At 43.4% G+C, this 26,997-nt stretch overlaps 1 protein-coding gene across 3 annotated transcripts in view; it reads left to right on the forward strand.

Moving 5' to 3' along the window:
* Positions 1–26,997, forward strand: part of NRXN3 (neurexin 3) — a 1,344,032-nt gene that overhangs the window by 303,826 nt on the left and 1,013,209 nt on the right. For 2 of the 3 annotated variants that reach the window (XM_090033813.1, XM_090033814.1), the window contains 2 exons: positions 12,770–13,071; positions 19,801–19,962. In XM_090033813.1, the coding sequence (XP_089889939.1) occupies positions 12,770–13,071; positions 19,801–19,962 (464 nt within the window). Of the gene's footprint in view, positions 1–12,769; positions 13,072–19,800; positions 19,963–26,997 lie in introns of those variants that run through there. The other variant, XM_090033810.1, reaches the window with a different exon arrangement.

The raw sequence follows: 26,997 nt of genomic DNA on the forward strand, positions 1-26,997 counted from the left end.
CTTTAAACACACTCTCCTGTTTTCACTAAGAACTGTATGAGTGCAAGGCAAATTGTAGATCAGTCATGTTTCACGGAGGGAGAATGTTCACCATGTTGAGTCTCACTGAAGTCTTTCAGGCTTGAACTCAAGGGCCTTTTAACAAGCAAACATATCTAGAGGCTTGAGGGGTAACGTGTACAGCAGCTGATAAAGGGGGAGAGGGAATGACTCATGATACATACTAGGAGTTCTCCTTGTGGAACATAATGACTTTTCTGCTCCTGTTAGTTAGATAAAAGCTCCTCTTCTTGAGATCAGTGCTTCAAGAGCATGTATACAACCATGTTCAGCTCAGACTAAGTATTGACTGTGGAGTGCATCTTGCCATGGAAGTTGGCTCTTAGACTAACACTTCTCTGAGTATCTGTTAAACGGTGTTAGAAGTGCAAGCAGCCAGGGGATCCTCACTTGCAGCTGGCCACCCAGTGTTGCTACCATGATTCTTATCCCCCTGCCTCAACTTTAAGCACAGCTTGCAAATGTAAAGGTCTAGAACAAAACAACAAATAATACATCAACACCTCAAAACACCTGCACATAGCATTTTGGAAAGCCATTTCAGTGGATAGCTAAATTTTTCCAATATGGCTTATAACCATCACAACAGTGACAAACTCCTTTCCATTCTGAAGTCAGTCTTTAATGCTACTTACAACTTTCTCCAACAACAAAAACGCTCCTTTTCTTCTGCAAATTCTCCATATTGTCTTCAGGCCAAAAGTGAAGATTTTCAGTAAGTCTTTTACAGCTCATTGGAGTTTCTTATTGAACCCTGAAACAACAAACAAGTTTCTGAAATGTTTAAAACTATCCTCTGAGTTGCGGGAAAGTCATATAACACAGAAATGTCCTCTTGGTTTCTATGCAGATTTCCTTTGCATTCCCTTGCCTAGGTTATATTTTACCAGCTATCTGTAAATTATAAAAGTTAATGAGGTTTTATTTTTTTAGTATCTGATGACTTTAAATGCAGATGTGTATTGCATGAGTCACAGGGATCTTATATACCCCCTACCACAGTTAGTGCACATTTGTGCGTAGGGAGGATGTTTTATACAATAGGGAAATGGGCACACAAACAAGTTACCGCAAAACAAACAAGGGTGGGAATTGAATTTTTCTGTATTTCTTTTCACATTCTTTAATATTAATTACCAGCCAATTGTCTGTCAAGAATAATGGGGGGTGGGGGGAGGGGGGCTGCCACTTAATGCCCCATGCTGCTGCTGTTCTGCCTCTTGCAGGGACCCCCACCCCATGTCCGATCCTTGGTGCAGCTTGATGTTAATGTTCCCCCTCCACCCCGGCTCTGGCAGGCTGGCTTTTCCCCTGCGTACCCACCAGCCTGGCAGCGGGCTGCCTTCTGTCAACGCTGCTTCATGCTCTGATTGGCTGTTTGTCAGCCAATCAGAGCGCAAATAAAGCGCTACGGACAGACAGACAGACTTAGGCTTTTATACTATTAGAATAAGTGACATGGGTGCCGGGGTGAGAGAGAGTGAGAAAGAGATCAGGGCTTTTCCCTGTCTTTGGATCCTTTGGAATTGTTTTAGTAATACCACAATGAGATGTTTGTGACATTGTTATGACTCTGTGGAAATGGATTATGACAGGGTAGAGGAACAGATAGACTAGAAAGATAATTCTCCTTGGATGCAGTTTCGTCTTGCTTAAAGGCCGGAGGAGAGGAATGCAACAGAAAAGATCTGACAGTTTAATGAGGACTGTGGTAACATGCTGTGTAACCATCACTGGAGTTTGTCACCATCTCTTTAAAATAATGGTCTGATTGTTATTAAACAATCCAGCTTTTGTTTTAACAACATTAATCAGAAATGAGCTGGTTTGGGTGGTATAGTTGCTCTAAGGGTTTTCCAAAGGACTTCTGCATTCTGCCAGTAGACAACTCCTTTACAGAGTGATTGCAGTAGTACTCCTTTTTGACCTCCAAGGATGATAACTGTTTTATTTTCCCTGTGACAAACTGATGCTTTGTCTCCCCTCCCCTCAGATCTGAGGAACACTAGATACAGGTTAAAGCCACTCGTAGAATGTAATATTTTTTTATGTTCTATGGTATCCTTCCTACAGAATGCCATAGGATCACCAATATTATATGTCATTCCTAGGCCAGCCCTTCTGGCCAGGACAAGATTATTTTTGACAGTATATTTCTCATGGCATTGCCTAATCTGGGCTTACTGTTTTTTTTGCCTTAGCTCCCAACATCCAGACCTGGACGTTTAAAATCCCATCCTTCTGTTCAGGAGCTCAATGTTAAGTCAATGATATTAACTTTTGTGAGAAGAAAATCCACTGAAGTTGGGATTTTAAATATCTAGGTCTGTTCTTTACAGTGGAGATGAGATTAAAGTGGACTTGGGCAAATGCATAAGGACAGTATGATGCTGACTCAGGCCCATGTCCACCTATCCAGTAACACGGAAGGTACCTCATACCTAGAAGTGCTAATTTCCTTGAGCAGCACATAAGAGATGCTCCCATTTTCCAGGGGTTTTACAGAAAAACCATATAGGCTATACTTGTTGAGATGATGAATTTACTAACGTCTCATTTAGAAGGAAACCAGATACTTACCTGTGACGTGACATGCTGCTAAAGCTGTAGGATATGCCCAAGCACAGTGTAAGTACAATACTGAAAAGCATACCAATGATTTTCTAATGTTTTGTTGATTCCAATAACATGCGGTTAGGGCCTTGTTACACCTTAATTTTAGGCAGCTGCTGAAGCTCTTAACCCCTGGATTGTTTCCACATCAACACCTGAAACATATTTTAAGCATACTTTAGGAGGCTTAAAGTTACACCACTCCAGGGCAGGTTTATCTCTGATCTGTGTTACCCAGCTCATGTTCCTTTAATGTGTGGCCACCCCCCACAGATGAGCTGCCCAAGTTCCAGCATCCCAGGATGCAGTGTCCCCTCCCCGACCCTCAAAATCTGTGTGGACAAACTTTCCATCCCGTGAATGCTGCTGCCCAGGGGGCAGTTTTGGGGGCTTGGGAGCCAGGGGGAAACTCTACCCTCCTGCCTCTGTGGGACACCTTGATCATGTCCCCATGAACTTGGGAGACTTACTTCCCAGGGTCAGGGTAGTAGCTCCCCCAAAACCATCTTCGCTCACTGCTCCCAACTTCCAGCCACCCTGGGAAATATGACCAGCACCTCTCACATCCCAGTCTCTAATCCTAATTTATTAAAACATGAGACCTCTTTTAATTTACATCCTTACTTTCTTTTTACATTCTGTTTTCTTTATATCTCTTTATTTTATCTTCCAGTGGCTGACTTCATTTCACCACTTTTCCCCAACCCCCATTTCCTTTCCACCTCCCATTTCATTACTCACCATCATTCCATTAACTCTCCACCTCCCAGCATGAATGACGCATCCCCCCAGAGGCTGGGGGGGCATGGCGACTGCCCACAGGCAGTGGGGGTGTAGTGGTGGCAAGTGCGGAGCTCCTGCCGGCAGCCACAACGGTGTCGTTGGTGGGGGGTGAACGCTGACCAGCAGTTGGCGACCACCTGCAGACGCTGCCAGTAGTGGTGGTGGCACCCAGCAGCAATTGCTGGCAGCATCTGCGGACAGTCCCCAGTGTCAGCAACGAGGGGGGTGGGGTGGCGAGTGGCAACTGCCTGCAGGCGCCGCAGGCAGTGTTGATGGCACTTCTGTCAGGGGGTGCACCGCCAATCTCAGGGTGTGCACATGCACCCCCTGTGCATCGCCAACGCCTCCCAGCATCATGTTCCTTCTCTCCCCACAACCCATCTCTCACATACTCCCGCCTAGAGCAGGACAGAAGCCTGCCCTGGCTCACCAGCCTTGTACTGGCAATTCACAGCTGTAACTCCTAGTCTGGCCCCACCTAGTGGCAAGTCAAAGCTGTGCAGGTGCAGGACAGGCAGAGAAGGTTTTTAGCTTTAAGGTATGCTGCTGCAAACTCAAGCTAGCACTGACACTGATCAATATTTGAGCAACTCAAAGTGTAACATGTAACAAGGCCCTTAGATGAAGGTAGTCCTTCATTTGTTGGGTAGAATCAGCAAGATCAAAGATAGGTGTAACCTTTTGTTTTCCTCCTACATGGTTGCATGCTGTGAAGATATTGTGCTCACTTATTATCCAGAATGCACTTTCAGTGCACTGGTATTTATCCAGCTGAGATCTGAGCTCACACCCAAAGATCTTGATGTTGCTTTTGGCTGCAGGCAGCTTTTTCCTTTGCCAATATGGGTAGTTGATGGCATTTTTCCTACCTTAGTGTCCAGATTTATTATGCTGGTGGGTAACTTTGGAGACAGACTTTTCTTGAATCATGCTAATGTCTGCAGGAGGTTTCTGATTCTTGCCCTTGAAAGCTGCTAAGTCAAGGGTTGGCAATTACTTTGGCTGGAGGGCTGCTTAATGAGTTTTGGTGAGCTGTCAAAAGCTATAAGTGTAGTTCTGCCCCTTGACAGGTACCCCGCCCCGGTCACCTTCTTGGGACCGGATGCCCAAACCCCTGACCTTTGTCACTGGACGTCCCACCCCTTGACCCTTTAAGTACTGCTTTTGGGAGGGGGGAGTTGCCATCTTTCAACAAGAAAAAATCAAATCATATACTTAAAGTCAAATACCTACTATAACGTATTTTAATTTTATTACAAAAAATATTTTGTCGTGATTTGTGTTTGCGTAGTGTATATAGAGATGACAGCATAATAGCTCAAAAATAAAGTTTTACTTTTGTTTACTGTGTGTGGGTTGTGCGGGGGGTTGTGAGGAGGTGTGGCTGCGTGTGTGGGGGGCATAGGGTATGCTGGGGGGATTGCTAGTATATGTGGGAGCTCGTCGGTACAGGGTGTGGGGTGCTTGGGGTTTATGGAGTATGAGAGAGGGTGGGGGTGTGGGAACCCCTCACAACAACTCCCCGCCCATGGTGCACAGCCTCCCCCACTGGCAGCAGCAACAGGCTCTTGTTTTCTGCACAGGCACTGCCACCAGGGAACTCCATGCGATGAAGCCAGCTTCCTTCTCTGCCTCTTGCTGTGCAGGTCCTGGGACTCTGCTGGAAGTGGAAGAAAGTCCTGGCCCCAGAGTCCTGGGACCTGCACGGCAGGGGGCAGGGAAGGCAGCCAGCTCCAGTGCAGTGCTGGCTGAAGCCGCATGCTGCCAGGCAGCAGTGCTTGCCACGAGCGCCTGCTGCCTCCTGCTGCTGCTGCTGCAGCCAGTGGTGGGGGCTGTGCACCATGGGGAGAGTGTGTGTGGGGTCCCTACACTCCCCCACTCTCCCTCACACCTGTACCCTGCCCACCTGCTAGCCCCAGCCCCACGTTCCACCCTTCTGCCCAGCTGCAGCTCCCCCTCCCCAAGCGCCTGCCACTTCCTTGCCTGCTGCCCAGAGTGAGTGCTGCAACAGGGAGATGAGGAGAAGCCACTGGACACAGGGGAAGCCAAGCTGGTCTCTTGGCAGCTGCAGCCATGGCGGCAGCAGGCCGGCCCAGAAGCTGTGTGCTGGCTGGGCTGGGCCCTTGGGAGCAAGGCATGTGGGCTGGGCAGGGTACAATTAGTTGGTGGGTGCCCATGGGCTAAATGAAATTGCCTGGCAGCCTGGATTTGGCCTGTGGGCTGTACTTGGTCTGCCCCTATGCTAAGTGGTAGAGAGAAAAGAGGTCACTCCCTTTGGTGAGCTCTGTGTCATGGCAAGGTCAAAGGAAGCATCCAGATGTTCTGATGCTCCAGTGATTAGTGCTAGCAGAAGCAGCAGAGGGGTCTGGCACCATGTATCTTGTCTTACACTATCTCATGGCACCTCCATTTCAAAGTACAGCACCAAGAATTATGTAGTCCTCTGTAAATGACAAACTGCAGAGAAGAAAAAAGCCACTGGAACAGTAATCAACTCAGAAAACTAGTAGAGAGCTCACTTTGCTCACAGATTTAGGATTTGTACGGCTGCCTATTAAACCAAAATTATCTGGGACTGGGTCCCACATGCTGAATGGATTACTTAGGTAGAGAAACAGGCCAACTTGTTTCTATTTACAAGAAAATAGGAAGGCATGAATCTTTCAGAAGACTGGGGAAAATCTTGCCCCCTCTTGCTCTCTTTTTATTTCACTCTTTGCATTTTTTGTTTTCAACTGAGGTTGGAAATGCTGAGGTATGTCAAGAGGGAGATAGGAGGATGTGACAGAGGATGGTTCACCCTAGACATGCCCTGTTTATATACTTTCCCTCCACAGTATCTACTACTGCCATTGTTGGATATAGTATATTGGACCAGATGTCCATCAATTTGTCTGCCCCAGTATGGTACTGCTTACGAGATGCCATTTTTGCAGACGAGCAGAGTTCCCATCACAGTTGCAAAGATCTATAAATTTACAGATACTCAGTAAATAACCACGCTAAAAATGCCTGTCTGCAAATTCTTTAAAAATACTGCCTTCCGTTAAAAACATGAAACAAAAACAGCTCCACAAAAACAGCTAATTGAAGCTCTGAGGTTGGCAAAGAAGTTAGAGTCTCTGTTGAAGCACAAACAGAGAACAGCAACACCACCTGGGGCTGGCAGGGTAGGGTTGGTGGGTGGACTGGAAGAGGCAGCATGGCGCAAGGTTCAGCCAGGGGTACCAAGGTGTAGGGGTGAGTAGGGGACCCCCTACAGTGTATAATCATTGCTGCAGTCCAACAGGGTTCTCAACCCAATAATTTTTTTTACTGATATTCTGCAATCTTTTTACTGACAATCAAACCTTTTTAATATAATCTGAAACTGGTTATAAAGGGCCTGGCGGAAGGGTTACATTTACATTATGTAAATCACATGTCAATAAAAAACATTTGTCAGTAAAATTTAAAAAAAAATCTTGGGTTGTCAACCCTGGTTCCCATAGGTCTCAGCTGCATAGTTCAGACACAAGGGATTCTCATAGTGTGACTGATCATCCAAACAGTTGGCCAGCTACTGGAGCTGAACCCACTGACATGGTATAATGTGCTGTAGAGGACAGGAGGAAAAACATCTTGTTTTCCTGTATCAAAGCCATGTAGTATAGTGGAATAAAAACAGTACCTGGAGCCAGGAGTTCCTGAGGTCTAATTGTTGCTCTAATGCTGATTTCTTCTATGATCATAGGTAAGTCAATGAAAGCTTCTGTACCTTCATGTGTAAAGTGAGACTGCAAAGGTATTTTTCTGTCCTCCCAAAGATTGTTTTGGTGTTTGATTAATGAAGAATCCCTTTAATAGAAGCAGCTTTTACAGGAGCAGAAAAGCAGGAGTTTTGAAAATTAAACTGAAGGTAAAATCTTTTCCTGGTAACTATAAGCAAGAAAATGATCAGGAGTGCCAAGGAAAGAGAAAGATCCCAAAGCTTTGCCTAATTTATTTATCTAAAACCAGTAGACACTGGGGACTGTGCAGCAAAAGGAAAGGGAGAGGTGCTGGTAGAAGCTTATGTTTTGGTGCCTAGTGACCTGTATTTCTGTCGTTGCTGACAAGTGTGACATCGAATCGCTATAAATGATGGACCATACACTCACAGCACCAGCATTTCCTGTTAGGGGGAAAGCTTAGCATTTTGTCTACGTGGGTTGTTATCCATTGCTAGTAGCTAGTCAATAAAGGAAAAGAACCTACTACCAGTGAATGGAATGACTCATGTGGTAGGTAGGTCTGTGCCCTGGATGTAAAGATCTGTCCCAGGTTTCCAACTCTTTAACGTTTGTACAATGCTTTGAAGATGGAAAGTTCCAGGTAAATGTTAAAGTATAAAAATAAATCCTGTCCGACTCAGGATTCTGCAAAATCAGGCTTCCCTGAGAATGTAGTTATGTGAATCAATGTAAATAGCAGATTTAGATTACTATTTACATTACCATAGCACTGCATAACATTTACATGGAGAAAAAAAAGAAAGTTTAAATTGTTTACACATACTAAGCAACCTGCTTTTGTGTCAAGGTTTATGCACATCTACCTAGTTATAAATTAGCACCTAAAAATCTTGTGTGAATCTCTAGTTTGCATATATAGTTTAAATGCTGCTGCATCTGAACTTCATTGCTTATGCAGTAGGAACTACTTGGAACTGACAGAGCAGTTCTAGGCAGTACAGATTATGTGGGGTTGCACAGAACAGAACAGCACCAAAGTTAGGGCCTGGTTCACTGCCCCTTGCAATCAAAGGAAGAGCTTTCAATGAGTTTGGGTTGGGCCTTTAAGTTTAGCTTAAGTAGTTCCAAGCAATTACTTTGTCTTGTTTCACTGAGCTCCACCAGGGCCCTATTTATTTGTAAAAATAATTATTACAAATCCCATGTTCTTAATTGGTGTCTCCTGGGGCAAGGATTTCACATTCCTTGGAACTGGTCAGCACAGAGCACAATGCTTAAGAAACAAGAAAGGATTTTCTGAGTTTATGTGACATTGTGGCTAAGCACAGTAAAAAATCCTGAGGCTGAATCAATTCAGTCTTCACAGGTTTCTCCAAGCTGCATAGATTGAGCCAATACTGAAGTAAACTGATGTTCATTTTTCAATCCAGAAGGGCAGCAAGATGCCTGCAGTAGCTCAGACTGGAAGCTGGGGGGGCATGAGAGCAGGCCTCCCAGCTTGCTGGCCACTGTCGAGGGCACCTGAATGCAGCCAGCAGGGCCCATCCCTGATTGGCTGCCCATCACTTGCCCCCAAGCCTCTTACCTCAGCTCTGTGACTGCCCAGAGGCAAAGCCAGCCCTGGTTGGCCAGAGCAGATGGTGCAGCCCAAGGCTAGCCTGTCCAGTCCCTCCCTGCAAAGCATCCTGGGCTGCTAGGGAACAGTCCCTCCAACCCAGGGCCAAGTCACTGTCCCATGTCAGCCCATGGGGGGGGAACAGTATCTTCAACCCGGGCAACTGGGCATCAGCCCATGTGAGGGGATCTCTGTGCCTCAGTGGGGTTCCCCAGGCAGGGTCCCCTAAACTCTGTTGCTGGTGTGGAGGGGGAATTTCTCTCTCCCACACGCTCAGCATGATCTCATGCCAGCTTGGCCCCAGTCTTGGAGGGACTGTCCCCTGTCATCCCACCCCCTCCCCACCTGCCAGGGCAGGGCTGCGTTGTATACAGGACCACACCGAAGGGGGCAGAGGGGGCAGTTACCCATCTGCACCAGCAGCAGGGTTTGGGGGACCCTACCAGGACATTGAAACCTCTACTTAGGTGCGGGGATACCCCCCATGTAGGCTAATGTGGGGCAGCAGCTTGACCCCAGACTGGAGGTACTGTTCCCCCTGCCCCCCCACCCTCCGCTCCTGTGGGGGCAGGGCTAAGCCGGCGCTGGACCACATTGAGGAATGGGAGTGGGGAATTCTCCCTCTGCAGTGCTAGCAGGGCTTGGGAAACCCCCAACTGAGGCTTGGAGATCTGGGCTGAAGGGACTTTTCCCCATGCTCCCACCTGCATGTCAGTGACTTGCACAAGCCTGGGGGAAACCTTCACACACCAGGGATTGGGGCCGGGGCTGTGGAAGGGGGCTCTATTTCCCCCACATCCACCCATCCCGCCAGGCTGACAGCTGCAGTAGGACTAGGGCTGCAAAACAGGGGCTTTGCTGCCTTAGCTCTGTGACAGGCCAGGGCCACCCTGCTCAGCTGGAGCATATAGCATGGGGTAAGGCTACCCTGCCCACCCTGCGAGGTGGGATTTGCAGGGGAGGTGCAAAGCATCTTGGGTTGCTAGCGGACTGTGAGTTAACTTGAGTCAGGAGGGGATGAGGGACAGAAATTCGATAGACCAGTTTAACCTAAATCAGTTAAGTTTTACTACATCCATCCAGGTCTATTTTAAACCTGTTTCAGCCATTTTGAAACTGGTTTATGTGCACTGAACTTCTGTTCTTTTATAGGTTTAAACCAGTTTCTGATCATTTAAAGCGGTTTATGTGTAATGTCTGTGTCTAGCCTTAGTGATTGTATGCCCAGGCAAGAGGGTGAAAAGAATGTTACTCACACCAGAATCGTAGTGCTATGGTGAGAACATCCATTTCCAAACTGGCACAAGGAACACCATCTTCTGCCCTGCACTTACAAGACTTGGGCAGACTGATGATAATTCTGACTGCCCTGGAAATTTCAGGTGGATGTCAATTTCTGGAGGTGTTATAGTATGTAGTGACTTGTACCCAGATTTGGTCTCAAATCAAGGTTTGAATCCGGATCCAAAATCCACACAAGAAATAAAAAAAGCAAAAATAAAATAAGTGAAAATAAAGCCTACTCACCTAAACCCCTTTGATCTAGTTTCAGAGCACCCAGACCCCTGTAATCTACTTTCAAACAAATGACTCTTGTGTGTAGGAGATGGGTTGATAGCTGCATGTATCAAAACTATTTGTACAAATAGTGAGTACAAGTGAAACATCTTCCTTTATTTTTTCAATTCCATCTTGATGGGTCAGCAGTGGTTGTCTTAAATTATGATTTAGATTTTTAATCTACTCTTCTCCTTATCTCTTGAAATACATAGACCACTGAGATTCTAAGTGTCTGGGAAACTAGTGAGAACTATTAATACGCCTTACATTGAGCTAGCAATCCCCTCTCCACCCTCTACTCCCCTCCCCCACCAAGCCATTAAATGCACATTCGGTGCTTCATACATTTATGTCCCTGGGAAAATGGCTTAGTCATAATGATTGCATTTGACTCCTGACCTCAGATTCTGGCTATTTGATCAGAATTACCCGCAGGTATATAGAGCATGTGTCCAACTTGATTGTAACATATTTTCTTCCTATGGATCAGAAGCGAGTAGGCAGAGAAATTACCATAGTAGAGAGTGTCGTTAAGCTCTTGGCTCTGACTGCTTCAGAAATACACTCGATGTCAGCCCTCCATGGCAAGGGTTGCTGTATATTAGCATAAACATGCATATTTGTGTGTGCCAAGTAAATGTCCATGTATTACCATATGCTGATATGTGTATATTAGTCAGAGCCTTCCTTGGTATTTGTGCAGAGCACAGATTATTCTGGGTCTATCCTGGGAGCTCCTATTGCAAGACCTGAAGTTTTGGTTGTGTTTCATGCCAAATGCTGTGGTGCGATCACTTAATGACATTGTGACTTCGTGTTGTGACACTATATCATTATGTGATGCTGCAAGTTCACGCTGTGAAGACACAAATATCAACTAATGATTATTTCTCTAGAGCAGTTATCACAGCAAAGCATTTTTCCTTCAGTCTCTTCTTAACGGGTTGTAGCTAATCTTTGCTAGAATTACTAACTGAAAGAAAACAAAGCAAGAAAGAAACACTAGTAACATGTCCATAAGGAGGGCATGACTGTTTGCCATATGTAAGAATCATTAATTTATTGCACCTGGACTGGGTTATTCACATTCAGGCCTCTACTCATGTGTGGTTTAATAAGGCTCTGCTTTGTTGCTAACATAAGGAATAGGCTCCATACAGATTCCTTGGTATGTGGATTTGCCTCTGAATAAAGTGGATAGAGTTTGCTACTCACCTGCAGCCCTTCTGCAAGATATCGCCATCGTGGATCTTGTATTTCTCCCACACACTGGAGTCCAGCTGCAGGGCTGACTGTCTAGTTACCTTTGAATGTGGTATGTTCTGTTACAGTAGAAACACCACTGTATCATCTGCTTTACTGATGGATGAAAAGCAGGGAGAAATCTTTTTGGTGAATTGATTCTCAGCTGTTAGTCAATAAAAGACCCTGATGACTAAAGAGTATTTTGTCAAAACCATTTAATTATCCATCTTAAATCACCTTATGCACAGGTGGTTCCTGCTTTTCATAAAAAGAAAGCATACATTTTCATCCCTATCTGAATCTCCCAGATCTGCCAGTCCATAGGGATTTGCAAGCACACAGAATTAGTGGCATGGATAAGGTTTCTAGGTTACACATTAGATTTTTTTATTTTTGTGAGGAAAGAAACATGGTCATCTACTAAACATATCCCTGCACTTTATTTTTTCTTAGCAAAGAGACACAACTCTCTTAAATATTCTCCAGGTGTGTCACACAACAGACAGATCTTGGCATAATGTGCTGCTGTCTGTAACAAGGGCTTTTTCTGTGATCACAACTAATTTCACCAGAGTGCTATGTTGTTTCAATATTTTTTCATGGATTTCTCTGGTACTTAAAGGAGAGGCCCTCAACCTTTGTTATGGGATTCTTATCCCTATTCTACCTGTTCTTTCATTTGCAACAAAAGGACCAACTAGATGGCATTAGATACCAGTGTCAGCTCAGCTATTCACCCAGGCAGCTGTATAGCATGGCATTAGCAACATGGTATTAATCAGTGGCACACTTTTGGCATCTCTTTGGGCAGGGAGGAGAGTGACAATTACATGGGCTTACAGTGGAGATCGTTCTCTGATGCTCCTGATAAAAGTGAAAACGCTCTTTTACCACACTGCTGTGTTTTTAAACTTACCTTCTTCTTGCCTCTGGTGTACTAGCTTTGGAAGACCTACGTGGAAAGAGTGTTGTCTGAAATGGAACCAATATAATGGTTTTAATTTGGGACTGAGAATGCTACTGTTAAATCTCTTGGAAGACATAGGAACAACACAATCCAGGGATAATAGCAGAACACTAAGAATGCCTAAGACACTTCTGTGAAGTTTCATAATGACATTCAGTTTTATGAGCAAAAAATAATAAATAGTTCTTTCTCTTTGTTTCCCCTCTTTTCCAGCGAGAGATGAGAATGTGGCCACCTTCCGTGGCTCAGAGTACCTTTGCTACGACCTGTCCCAGAACCCCATCCAGAGCAGCAGTGATGAGATCACCCTCTCCTTCAAGACATGGCAGCGCAACGGGCTCATTCTGCACACGGGCAAGTCGGCAGATTACGTCAACCTGGCTCTGAAAGACGGTGCGGTCTCCTTGGTCATTAACCTGGGGTCTGGGGCCTTCGAGGCCATTGTGGAGCCGGTCAATGGCAAATTCAATGACAACGCGTGGCATGACGTTAAAGTGACACGCAACCTGCGGCAGGTAATGGTGAAAGAGAAAAAACACTGGGGAGGCTGCTCTCTAGTACAGCTGGGCAGGGGAAAATGGAGAAGAATAGGAGTATTCAAGAAATGGGTTTTCAGTTGAATATATCAGAGCATCCATACCTATTTCCTGGGTCCCTCTTCATTATTCAAGAGACAACGAAAGGCCATTAGTTAATGGGAACTTAGCCCTGTAGCGGTATCTCCATTTACACTATTAATTTTCTATTTTCTCCCTAGTTTGATTTAATAATAAAACTTGTGACTTTACTTTCATCTCCCTTTTCCTTTGCTCTTTTTTCCATCCCCCCCTTTATTTTATAATTTCCTTAATTACATTTCAGTCTTATCAGTAATATTCTCGTTGCATTTAATTACTGTGGGAATAGAGTTGTTTTTTTTCAGTAGATGATGCTATACTCTCTTCTCTTTCTTCTTTACTTTTTTAAAGATTGATTTAACCATTGCCATGAAGCCATACTTCTAATTCCAAAAGTCTTTGTTTCTCTCTTTATTTTTTTGGGTTTGTGTGTGCGTGCGTGTGTGTGTGTGCGCGCGTGTGCGCACGAGGTATGTGTGCGTGTGCGTGTGTGTGTGTGGGGTTGTTTTAATTTAAAAGCTTTGGATTCAGTTGGAGGGACAGTTTCCATCTCTGTGCTGCTCTCTTCTTTATTTTTTTCTGTGCTGTGATCCTGCTTTATTTCTTAAGTCTCTGCCTATGAGACATTCTGGTGGCTGTGGGGACTGGATAAATGGAAGGACGAAAGAAAACCTGAAACAAAACTACTTCAGAATGGCTTGATCTGATTCTTGCCATTGTAATTTTGCAACTCTGCCTGTTGCTATCCTAAGCAGCTGACTTCACAGGTGACAACTTCTCTAGACAGCTAGCCTTAAAACACTTAAAACCTCATTCATGAAATATAAATGCATATAAAAACAGATACGATAAAAATAAATAACCTTGCTTTGAAAGCTGGTGAATATATTATATCTCTAAGGGTGGCCCATCCATTGCATGACAAATTAGGTTTACATTGTGGATAGAAACTGGTGTCTTATTGATTGGTAAATGGTGTGTAAATAGCTTGTAAAGGGACATTTTCAAATCAGAAACAAAGTGATCTGTTTATTGCTTTGTTAATGTGAATGTTACCAGAAACCCTAATTTTATTATTCCAGTTTACACAACTTCACTGGCTGAGAGAGCAGCATTTTGAGAAACATTTGCATTGGCTAAAATGAAAAATGTATATGCAATAACAAACTTTGCTTCAGGGCAAAAACAAAGCAACAGAGATATCTTCACACATTGGCATGCTACTGGGTTATTGTCCATTAAGAATATTTCACACCTCCCTTGGAAATATCAGATACTAGAGACAGGAGACCGGACTGGAGACTGTTGCCTATTGCCTAACCTAGTCGGGCAATTCCCATGTTTCTACATATACAAGATATTTCTATGTTAACTGGAATATTGTAACTAGTCAGTCCACGCTCTGTTCTCAATTACATGGGACTTTGGTATTATCACTGAAGGCAACATTAGTCTATTTCCACTTGTTTACATGCAGATGTAAATTTAATTTCTTATGCAATGAATGGGTCCTACCAGTCATGTTTCATTCAGATATACCCAATGGTTCAGTAGAGGGATATACAACAAATGTCTGTGCCTTGCCTGGAACAGCCTGAATATAAGACTTTATTTATTTATTTATTTATCCATTTTCTTGATGTTTAGATGTTTTCAGAATGGCTGCTCTCTGAACATCTCTGCTTGGTTTATAGGCCATTTTAGTTAATGGCACTTTTCATTTTTCTGGGAAATCAGTTTTCAATGGCAGAGACTGCCTGGAGCCAAATGCATGTCATGCTCCATGCCAGGGCTAGTTTAGCTGTGAAGGAAGTGAAGGTGGGGGAATCAAAATTATAAATGGAACATTTTCTTTTTTTTTCTTTTTTTTTAAAACTTTCAGCCAAGAGTGATTTGTCTTCTGAGTCCAAACAAACTGAACACAAACATCACTATGTCTTTTTTCTTGGGTAAGAGCAGTACTGGTCCCCAGTAGCAGCATCTGGAATTCCGTACAGTGCTCTAGAGTGCCTGTTTTGCCTGTTGAGTCCCAAGTTTGATCCTAAGTCCTTAGAAGTTTTTGCTTGACTGGCTAAGGGGCGAGGTGTTACAGCAAGGCTTTTCTTTCCTTGGCAAAATACTTATAAACAATCAAACAAACAAACAAAAACAAATAAAAATGACTGAGATGACTAAGGCCCGAATCCTGTAAGGTGCTGTATGCTCTTAATTTCTTTTGTTTTCATGGGGAAGCAAGACCTCATGTGTTCCCTCACAACTGCAGACAAATATTCCATACTGGAATGATTTATCTTCAATTAATATGTGCCATGAGGGATAGAAAATATAGTTGGTTTTGCTGGAGGCAGCCAAAATTATTTATGGGCAGTAGATTGTGGCCTCATGCCAAAATAAAGAGGAGAGAGATCCTTGGAGGAAAAGCAGAGCAATTGGTGTGAAAGAACCTGGGTTCTATTCTTCCTGTTGCCACTGACTTCCTGGGCACATCACATATTCTCTCTGTGCTTCAATTGCCTTGTCTGTACAAGATGGTAATAATAATACTACTTACTGTATCTCACAGGTAGGTTGTGAGAATTAATCCAACAATATAAAGTGCTTTAAGAACTCCTGATGTGGGTTGCTGTAAGAGCATAGTTTCTTTCTTTTTACACAGCATATCACATGCTCCCTGCCAGCCCTGGCAGATATAAATTTATAGAAAAATAATATATAAAGTACGTTATTTTTCCATAGGAAAGGCAAGTGGAGGAGCTATTGTTGCTTCAGAGCCATGCACATGCTCACAGCTCTGTTAGCAAAAAGGGGAACTAAAATATTACTCTGGGCACTGAGGCTTCATAAGAAGCTCTGTTGCCTTTTCATTGTTGGCCAGGAAGATTTACATTAAGGAGGAAGACTTTTCTCCAAAACCCTGCAGTTTTGTTAACATAATGTTTTACTGTGTCCCTGGGAATTAGATTAGAATTGCTAACATGTGTGACTCTGCTCAATACCTTTTGGTGGCTTGTTAAATGCTTGGTAGCTAAGCTAGAACAGTATCAAGTACTTTGTCTTCTTAGATCAAGTGACTAATACAGCAGTTAATCTCCTCAGAGACAGACAGTGAAGCCAGAGTTCCCCTTGAGCAGTCACTGTTAATGTCAATGTAAATCTCTTTATTTATTCTTCTTATTATTATTTTAGTGAACACAAATCCCTAGTTCTGCCTTGTGTATTAGAAGCAGGATCACAGCTGCCTTTCACCAGCTCTTCAGAGCGTGCTCAGGGGACAGCGAGGTCTTGTGAGCAGAACAGGAAACTGGGGTTCTGAATCCCCAGGCTTTGCCTTCAACTCAGCCAACAACTATGTGACCCTGAAAAGTCACCTTCCTCATTTATAAAATGCTGTTAATGGTGATGCTGACCTGCCACTCTGGACTTATGAGGCATTTTTGAAGAAGGTGTCAGAGTACTTTAAGATCTCTTATTAGAAAGAAATAAGCAAAAGTATTATTATTGTCCATTCTTTAAAGATGAATAAAATAGAGTTGGGGCATGATGTGACTGCATTGCTATTTCACATAATTCCTTCAAGCAAACATTTGTTCCTGAAAATCAATCCATGACTCTCTAAAATACCCAGGAATTCAGTTTTGCAAGAGGAGGGATACATCCTCTATTGCATACTTTTGAATTGTTTTGGCCTGCTTAGATCAGAACAGAGCTGGGACATAAAGTGTCCATTCACTGCACTCCCTTATTGTTATTTAAGATGGCTGCATAGCAGAGTTTCTGCCACAAGGGAAATACTTTCCCCAGATGTAAATTCTCAGGTATAGCTTCCCCATTACTCCAGATGGGATTAAAAATGAACCCCAAAGTCCTGTTAAATTGAATTTGATATTGTTGATAAGAGATATGACATATCTAGTTCCTCTTAGCTTTATATCATTGCCAACAGCTAGCTGGGCAGTGGAAGCCAAACCTGTGAGGATAACAGTGACCTCTTCATAGTGGGGCATTCAGGAATGGAGATGTAATCTTGAAGATGGAAGGCAAGAAGGTTAATATTGTCAGCCTTCTCTCCCTTGTTCTAAAATGTATGATGCATGCAATTACCCTCCTTCCTACAGTATAGGGTTGTTTGAACTCTTGTACTCCCAGGTGGCACAGGTGAGCTACAGGAAAACATTGGTCTTCCATGCACAATATGCCTTTCCCCAGTGGCACAAATTCACTTGCTTTAAAGAAATCTGCTGATCAAGGGACTGGACAGACAGCCCCAGGATCTTGGGTCATCATCTCACCAGTCTTCAGCCAAGGGAGTTTTTGTTCATTGAGGATAATTCTGGAGACCTAAGGGCGGTGTTGTTCTAAGAAACAAGGAGAGGGATGGTGGTGGGTGGGAGGAGGGATATCTACTGGGGTCTGTCCTGAGCGGGGCAGGCAATGTGTGTACATCAGTGAGGAAGGTACTTGGTGGTATGGGATGCACCCTGATGGGCTTTTGAAAAGTAAGTATTGAACCATTTTAATTTTGATCCACTTTTCTATGAGTGGTATGGAAACGTGGGGACGTGGGGCAGGGAGCGGGGAGGAGAGGCAGCTCCCTTCCTCGTTAACAGTCTAGCTGGCATGGTTTCCCATGGAGTCCTGGTCATATTGTCCTCTCTCACTCTGTGTGTGTCGGGCGCCCCACGCCTTTTTTTTAAAGACTAACACTAGACCATTCATGCAATGTGTCATTTTTACTAACCAACTAATGTACTAACACCCTAACGACTCATCTTTGCTTTTAGTTATTTTAATTAACAATCGTTCTGTTCACGATTTTTTAATTTCCTTTCTTCCCCCTTTTCCGCAAAGCACTCAGGCATTGGACACGCTATGGTAAACAAACTACATTGTCTGGTAGATATCATTCTTATTGTCTCTTTTTTTGGGTTTGCCGTGTGTTACCTGCCTTTTCCTCCCCTTGCCCCCTTTTTCCCCTTTCCCTTTATACTTACTTCCTCTTTTAATTTTCTTTTGATTTAATCTTAAGCACATTTTTTTCTTTTTACTTTTTAAAGATTTTTTTCTATAAGAAAAAAGAAAACAACAAAAACAAATAGAACCGTTCTGCAAATGGGGTTTGGTGATTTCTTTCCTTGGTTTCTTCACTTCCCTCTTTTGTTCTTTGGTTCAGTTTCTCACCCCAATAATTTTTTTTTCTTTCTTTTTTTTGCTTTTTGGTTTATCTTTCTTCTCTCTTTTTGTTTTGCTTTTGACTCTCAGAAGGTTTTTAGATCAACACCATCGCAGGGCCTCTAGTTTGCTGTGGTGAAGGTTCTTTTTCTCTCATCCTTTTGTTGTGGCAGCAGCTGTTCTAGGCAAACTGGCCAGAGTTTTCCTCTTTCTCCCCACTTCCCTACCACTTCCCTGCCTCTCCGTCTCTCTCACACTTACTCTTTCTCTGACCTTCCACCTGCCGTGGCTGAAAGGAGCTCAGCCGGTTGTTTGTTTCAGTACACACTCTGCATGGCATGTCCACGTCTGGTGATCCACCCCTCTCCTACTGGCCTCAATCTTTTTTCCTCCATCTCCCTGTCAAATCACTAACAACATTTAAACAAAACACATCAGTTTCACTTGCTTCTCTCCCTTCCTCCCTTCCCCTTCCCCATTCACCCTCCATGTGTTTTGGGGGTTTGGGGATTTTTTGGATTTTCTTTTTTTTTTCCTTGTTTTTTCTTTTCTTCTTTTTCTTTTCTGATTAGTTTGTTTTCCATTTGGCTTTTCATTTTTGATGATTGCATGCAAGTGTGAAGTAGATTTCTCTCTCTCTCTCTTTCTCTCTCACTTTTTCTCTTTCTCTCTCTTATTCTTTCTGGGCTCCAGATTATACTGGCATGGGCGTGTCAAAGTGCGGTGTATGCACGCTTTGCATTTTCTCTCTTTCTCTCCTTTGCTTCTCTCACACTTGTTGGTGTGTGGTTGATTTGATTCAATTTGTTTTGTTAATTTCTTTATTCTTTTTATTTGGGTTGTGATTCAGCTCTTTTAAAATTGATTTGTTCTTTTATTTATTTACTTTTTTGGTGGTGGGTGGTGGGTGTGTGTCTCTGTAGGTACATGGCATGCACATCCATAATGTATTGAAAGTGAGATCCCTCTTCCCTACCCTTCCTGAATGCATGATCGTTAGTGTGCCGTGAGCAAAAAAAAAAAAAAAAATCTCAAAACCATAACCAAAAATATCAACTTCGTCTTCATTAGTGCTTTTACTAACGACCGTAACTAACAATAATCATTAAAATAAATGCTAATCAATCATAAAAATCAGCTAAGACAAGCAGTCTCTTCCAAGGACAGTTCCATTTTCTAGCCTGATGACATGGAGAGCATCTAGATGGGTAGAATGCCTGCTTGGCTTGAGAGTGCTAAGGTAATAATGCAGGGATAATAGAAGCTAGGTGGTTTCTATTATGGGCAAAGCAGACCAGAAAATGGAACGTCGCTGCACAAAAAATAACAAAATAATCAAAAAAACAAACCTCATTAATAAAAGTGACATAAAACATAGGGGAGATGACTTGCCTTTTTCAGGACTGTAAGGTCATTGCTGGGATCTTTTTTTTTTGGTTTGTTGTGTCCCTTGAACAGGTGACAATCTCTGTAGATGGAATCCTCACCACAACAGGTTACACACAAGAGGACTACACCATGCTCGGCTCAGATGACTTCTTCTATGTAGGAGGGAGCCCCAGTACAGCAGATTTACCTGGCTCTCCAGTCAGCAACAACTTCATGGGCTGCCTCAAAGAGGTAAAGTTTTCATGCTAATGATATTTTACTGTTTGCTGACTGCTTTTTGTGAGGATTGGGGGCCGGGTGTTGGTTTCCCCAAATTTTCTCTGGTGCCTGCTCCTTGTTGTATCCTGAATGTCTTTAGCTGGAGCTGAATCATACAGTGACGCTGCAACTACTGTGTGATAACAGGGTGATAATCATCCACCAGAAATAAGGCTTCCGCAGTGGAGGCTAGGACCTTAGGTTCTGTAATTAGGCCTCTCTTGCTTGAGTTACAGAAAAATTTCAAATAACAGTAAGGCAGTTGCCTTTGCAAGGCTGTCAGCCACTAAATGGTATACATGAGTAAATATTGTATCTGAAGGAGACAAGGCAAACCGTTTTCTGCTGCTAACCAGCATTTTCTGTAGTAAAGTGGAAAAAAGCATAGTCAGTCAAAATGTGGTGTCCTTGCTCAGTTACATAACACAGGACTAGGAACAGTACTAGCTAAAATACTGAAGTGATTGTCCCTTAAAGTACAACGTATGATGTTAAAGTTACAGCCCAAATATGATTAGCATTACTGATAGCACTGTAGTGATCAACATTAAGCATTTGCCAGTGTTCTTCTATGAAGCTGGTATCTAAGTATGTTGTTTCTATATTTAGGAATCACAGTTATTGCATCAACCTGTAGTAACCATTGCTATATGTTGACTTTTTACTGATACCTAATATCAGGGCCTTCTGGCTGAGGGTTTCTTAACCCCCTGTGTCATTGCACACACCATTGTTTTGGAAGTTTTCTGTTGAAGAACATTGTAAATTTTGAACTAATTGCTCCAGACAGCTTTTTAGTCAATTTACAATAGGGGTTGATTTCAACCACAGTCCCCATACCACTGCAATTCCAAGAGATGTGGCTGAGTCTCTGGTTTATGAAGTATATCTGGTTTGGTTTGTAGCCATAGATTAGGTGCCAGTAAGCCCTCCCTCTTCTTATCAGGATATATGGAAAGGGAAGGTAGAAGAAGTGTTTCTTGCAGAAGCAATGAAATGAGTAGTTTTAAGCCAAGTGCTTTTTTAAACCTATAATTGCATGACAATTGTGTCATCTCACAAATGGGTATCATACATTTGGAGACAGGATGTTCCCAACAGGTTGGATGTTGTATCAAATCTGCCAGGTGTGTCACTTGAATGATATCCCTCAGAGTGCCTGAACTGCTGTTTTCCCTAACCTCCAGGGTCAGCTGAAGGGGATGCATACATGTTTCTGGAAATTAGCATCTGCTTTGGATGAACTCTTATGTAATAAATAAAACTTTCCTGCTGCTTGAGAATGTGATTTCTCTTGTACAGGGACTACATCTTTATGTCTTTCTGTAGTGTAGGGCCACAGAGGCACTGAGTATAAAGATACCAGTTGAAGTCAATAAAAGAAGGCATGTTCTTAGTATGTCTGAAAATCCAGTATCTTAACCTATTTTGAAAGTACTGGTAATAAAAGGAGAGGCTATTTTTACCTCTAAGTCAAGTCAGGGGAATAGAGAAAACAACAGCAACTGTATTTAATCAGTTGTATTTTGGTAACACACACGAGATGCTGAGAACTGTTTATACATATGCAGCCTGTCCCGGTCCTGTAAAGCTTAGTCTAATATGACAAGCAATCTAAGAAGGTTAGACAAGAGACATTCATATACTTGTTTGCAACCCCTGTTTTCATTGGCAGTGATAGAAAATATGTGGCGAGCAATCATACTTGCCCGTCATGGGGTGCTGACCTGATATCAGCTGATTATTGGCAAATTGACCATAGTGACAGCCATGCAGTTATCTCTCATGAAGACGTGCATGCAATATACAGGGTCTTCATAAAGTCCTTGTGCACTTTTAAACTTTAATAACTTAGGTTGTAGGTATGAAAGAAACGATCTGTAAACAACATTTAAAAGCAAGTTTATTAAAATTTTAGGACAACTAGAGTACACAATACTAGACTTCAGCATAACTACCATCCCTCATGATAGTGCTCAATCCCATCTTCCAGCTCCTTGAAAATGTTTCCCAGTTGCTCTTGAGTTACTGCACTAATTGTGCTGGTGATCCTAACCCTAAGTTCCACCAAAGAATGTGGTTTTGACAAGTAAACTACACTTTTAACATGTCCCCATAAAAAGTCCAGTGGCAATAGGTCAGGTGAATGAGGTGGCCAAGCAATTGGCCCACCTCTGCCTATACACGTCTCTGGGAAAACGTCATTTAGGAACTGTCATACATTCAGAGCGCAGTGGCATGGAACTCCATCTTATTTAAGATTAAATTCATTATTACTTATGAAGTCTAGCATTGTGTACACTAGTTGTCCTAAAACTTGAATAAATTTGCTTTTAAATGCTATTCACAGATTGTTTCTATCATACGTACAAGCTAAGTTATTAAAGTTTAAAAGTGCACAAGGACTTTATGAAGACCCAGTGTGCTAGCATGCTATGGCCTTCTGGAGAATCCAGGGCCCTTGTTTAGACCATACTTACTACAATCCAGTCTGTGAATGATTTCTTGTTCTGCAATTTCCTGTTCAAGGTGGTTGGTGGGATTCAGAGAACTGGGTTATGTGGTCAGAGCAAGGATGTGCAAGGAAAATGATGGAAACAACTATATTTTGAATGGACTGGAGAGATATAGTGTGGGCATCTAAGAGAGTAGAGGAGAAGGTTATCGGAATCAAAATAAGAGGTGAAAAACACCCGAGTAGGCATGTTAACTGTAATGACACAAAGGGAAAATGGAATTTAAATACTGTGAATTCAATTTCCTATTGCTGGGCAAGAGTGAAAGATTCCTTGAGTTCTGTTAGGGCCCATCCATTTGAATCTAACTTACCTGGAGGCCCATGCTTAGATAATGCAGAGGGAGATATTGTAGAAAACTTTAGGATAATAATATGGCTAGTACAGAAAATGGAAAAAAAAAATCTCATTAGCTCTCCAGCCTTTTTTTTTCCATCTATATTCTAGCAATCCCCTCCCCTGAATTTTGGACCACATTGGCTAATAGACTGTTGAAATCAATGGGATTTGGATATGGATGGGATGGGCAGGCAAGGGAGGGGTGAAAGTGAAAATGTTTCCTGGTTCCAGGAGGTGTCTGACTGTGGAGGACAAGGGGTAGGAATGTGGCTCTGAAAGCCACAGGGACATGCCGAACTCCGGTCTCTGCAGTAGAAGCACTAGGATCCAGATTTTCAAGATTTTTTGTGAGCTGGGGTTTTGTGGTTGTTTTTTTTGTGTTTTGGTTTGGGTTTTTTTGCTCGTATTCCTGATGCTGCATGCAAATCAGGTCTTTTTGCAGGCATATGGCCATTTGCATGAATAGTGTTAATAGTGGCATGACTTCCATTTGGAATGAGTTCTTTTGGACAGGGCGTGGGGTTACAAGACAAAAGGTGGGGGTGCAGGTAGAAAAAGAAGGCCTGAGGACTTGTGTGTGGAGAGAAAGCCAGAGGTGAGGCAGAAGCAGCAGGTGTAAGGACAGAAGATGGCAGCCTGAGGGTGGAAAGGGCAGATGGCAAAAGACACGACAGTGGTGGGATACTGTCCGCAGCAGTGAGGCCAGACAGCTGGAAAGCATTTGGCGCCCAAGTCCTAGTTCCAAAGCAGCCTTTTTAACAGCGCCCCAGGAATCCATAAGAGGAGATGAAGAGACAGAAATCATTAGCTGGAGGAATTTCATTGGTGCTCTGCTGAGGCAGTTTGAACATGAACTGCATTAATTACACGCAAGCAGCGGTCTGACACTGCTCCTGTGGCTCCTCTGTTGTGTCTGGATCAGTCTGTTTATTTATCTTGTTTAATTCATTTTAAATGAAAATGAATTTAATTTTCAAAAGAGAACGTGAGGAGCAAATGGTGCTAGATAGAGGCAGGCACAGCATGGCCAGAGGCTCTTTGTCTGCAGCATCCCCAGACAGCCTTACTAGTATCTCATGGCCCGTTTCCCCTCCTGTTTTTCCAGGTTCTGTCCCACCGAAAATTCTGCCAATGCATGTCTGTGCCACCTCTGTACGGCACGTGGGAGCGCTGCCCTGCCTGCTTGTGAGGCAGTGCGGCCATTTCAGAGCAACCTGAGCACGCGTCAGTAAGTGACCCTGAGACAGAGGGCCTGTGAGTGGCAACAGCTGCGCCACTCGGTGCTGCTCTAATGCACCAGTGCCACCTGGTTTGGGGAGCTGGTGCAGGTGGTGCAGAAGTGAGATGGCAGGGTGTACTTCACAGAGGTGCATCTGGAGATGGGAAGAAGGCAGTGCAGACATGCCCACATTCCTGACCTGTAGCACCCTTTGCTACTCCAGTGCTGGGACACCCTGGACATCTCTGCTGATGCACTTCAATACTGCTCTATAAGGCAGGCACCATGTCTTACTATGTGTCTTGCATCCAGCAGAAGGAAGCATCATTCCTGATTGAAGATATTGAGCACTTTGTTTTTAGACGAGTTTAATATATTAAATTGGCCTGGAACACACAGCAAGACTGGTACCTGCCAAAAGCTTGAGCAAGGGAGAGTGTAGAGAAGTTGGTGAGGAATGCAAAGAAGAAAGTAAGGAAGGTGCCAATTTTAAAGGGGATGTGGGGACCCCAGAGGTTGAGGAAAGTCTGGCTGTGGCAAGTAGAAAGCAGTGCAATGGGAGGCAGGGTGCTAAGAGAGGAACAAGGAGGAAATTCTTCTTTTTTGCATTCCACAGAATTTCCAAGTGAGGCTGGGATAGGGGCCAGTGTTCATGTTCTTACTCTGGCAGTCCCTGCCATCCCTTGTTAGCTCAATGCAAGTCATCATCTGGCAAGGAACAGTAAGAAACAGGAAATCCCTTACCTGGCTGGGTTCTGGCTGTCCACTTGGCCGAGAGAACATTTCCTAGGCTGCATGGGGGATGCCAGCAGCTCCATCAGGACATTTGAGCATGAATTCTGCAAGCCTCTCTTTAGTGCACAGAAGGGAGCACAAGTTTGCTGTGTCCCAGCCCATGTGCACATGCACAAGTTTCTGAATTGAGCACATGTCAATCACCAACACCCTGCCCACCTGCTCCAGTGCTCTCGTGAGAGCCAAGTTGCGAAGTCCCATCTCCAGTCCAGAGTAAACCCTGTTAGGGGGTAATTGATTTCATGCAGAAAGCCAGCAGAAGGCCTAAAGACCACTTAGGCCTTCCCGATAGAGGATAAATGGATCTTAGATGGTTTGTGGTCTTTGTGCTGACCCTCTGCACAGGAATAAGTTTCATCTTTAGTGAATCAGGTACCTGATTACAGCTCTTCTCATGACTTACAGAACTAATTTAGGTGTTTTTGCCAGGATTGTCTTTTGAGGAATCATTCTGGAAACAAGTGAAAAATGCTGAGTGAATAAAAGGAAGATAGGACAGGAAGGGGTGTCCAGTCCAGTCCAGTCCAGTCTTGTCCTCTGTTTTCACAGGCAATTTTTTACCCAAGAAACCCCAGTATCATCACTGCAAGTCGTCACACACAGCTACAAGGCACAATACTCAGAACGCCAAGACTACCCTGCAGCATGACATAGATAAAAGCAGAGGAAATGAGCCCATTGGTTAATATATGCTTAGGAGATCCTAGGAAAAGAAACGTACCCCATGTTACAGAGGAAGACAAAAATCCCCACATTATTGCTAATCTATCCTGACGGAAAAATCCTTCTTGACTCCCAATTTTTCACCTGGTAGGACCCTGACTTGCTGAGCAAACCTAGGAAGAAACTTCTGAGCTTTCCAAGTTCTCTTAGGATCATTAGCAAGAAATCACCAGACTTTGCTGTGACAAGCATCCTGACACCACCCCCTCCCCAGGGTTATGGTTTTCAAATCTTACACTGGGGTTCTTGTCTCTTACGCGGGGGGCTCAGCCCTTACCCGAGCGCCGCTGTAATTTGAACCTTGCACATACCTTGTGAATCATATGGCAGTACCGTGTGTTGGTCAGCTCTGGCTTGCTAGGAACTCTGTTGGTCAAGAAAGTTTTCAGAGGTTGAATAGGTGGCTTTGAGGTTACAGGAAAAAGAAGGGACAAGACATCGTTTTAGAGTGTTATTCTGGAGAATGTGGAGCCAAAACAGCTTTGGATTCTGTTATAGGCATCTAAAGAAACAGAGAACATGAGCAGAGATGCCTCTAAAGCTAAAGTATTTGAATGTTAAGATTTTTCTTTGAAATCCATCTGAGAAAGTGAGTCGCAGCAAAGTAAGCACTAATCTGTGCACCTCTCCAATCTCACTCCTGTTTAATACTCTTCCTCTTGACCTACTTCTCATCTCCAACTTTTTCAACTTTAACACATTGAAATCTCTTGGAATTGGGGTTTACAGATGAAGGTGTTGATTCAGGAAATGCCAGCTCAAAATGTCTGAGTCAGTGTTTGATTCAATGTGGCATGAGGGGTAGAAGTGTTTCTGGAACTGATGATTACGGAGTATGTTTAAAGGGCGTCTGTGCCTGTGAAATTCCTTTTTCTGTTTTCATGCCTGACCATGGAGCAGATGTCACTATTTCTTTTAAAACCAAAATCTGGGGGCTACACCCAGAAATACCTGCACTGATTGCATAATGACAAATAATAATTCTGAGGTCATCTACAAGGTTCTTTATCAGTAGGACTCAAAGACTTTGATTTTCAAAGAAATCTAATGGTATTCAGTTCCTCTGAAAATTCCTGCTAATGGACATAACAAAAGCAAATAAACATAATTTTCACAATGTTCTAGATGGTGGAACAGAGGCAGAAAGATGTCATGACTTGGCCAGGGAAAGGTTCAGTGATAGAATAAGACAGAACCTCCACTTTCTGATTGTTAGTCTGGGTTCTTATTTATTGGATTTAGTTGCATTTCAGGAGGAGGGGCTTGTACCACAGTGCTTCTAAGGTTTGACTTTCAATTGGATGGTATCAGCTGTTCCTGAAAGTTTCTATAGCCTTCTTTCCTTGGGGAATTTTCTTATTTTGTAATTGCCCGATATTTCTTTGCTTTACCACTGGCATCCCTGACACATTCCTT

The sequence above is a fragment of the Crocodylus siamensis genome, chromosome 2, assembly GCF_052110815.1.
Source record: "Crocodylus siamensis isolate JL-2025a chromosome 2, ASM5211081v1, whole genome shotgun sequence".
NCBI lineage: Eukaryota > Metazoa > Chordata > Crocodylia > Crocodylidae > Crocodylus > Crocodylus siamensis.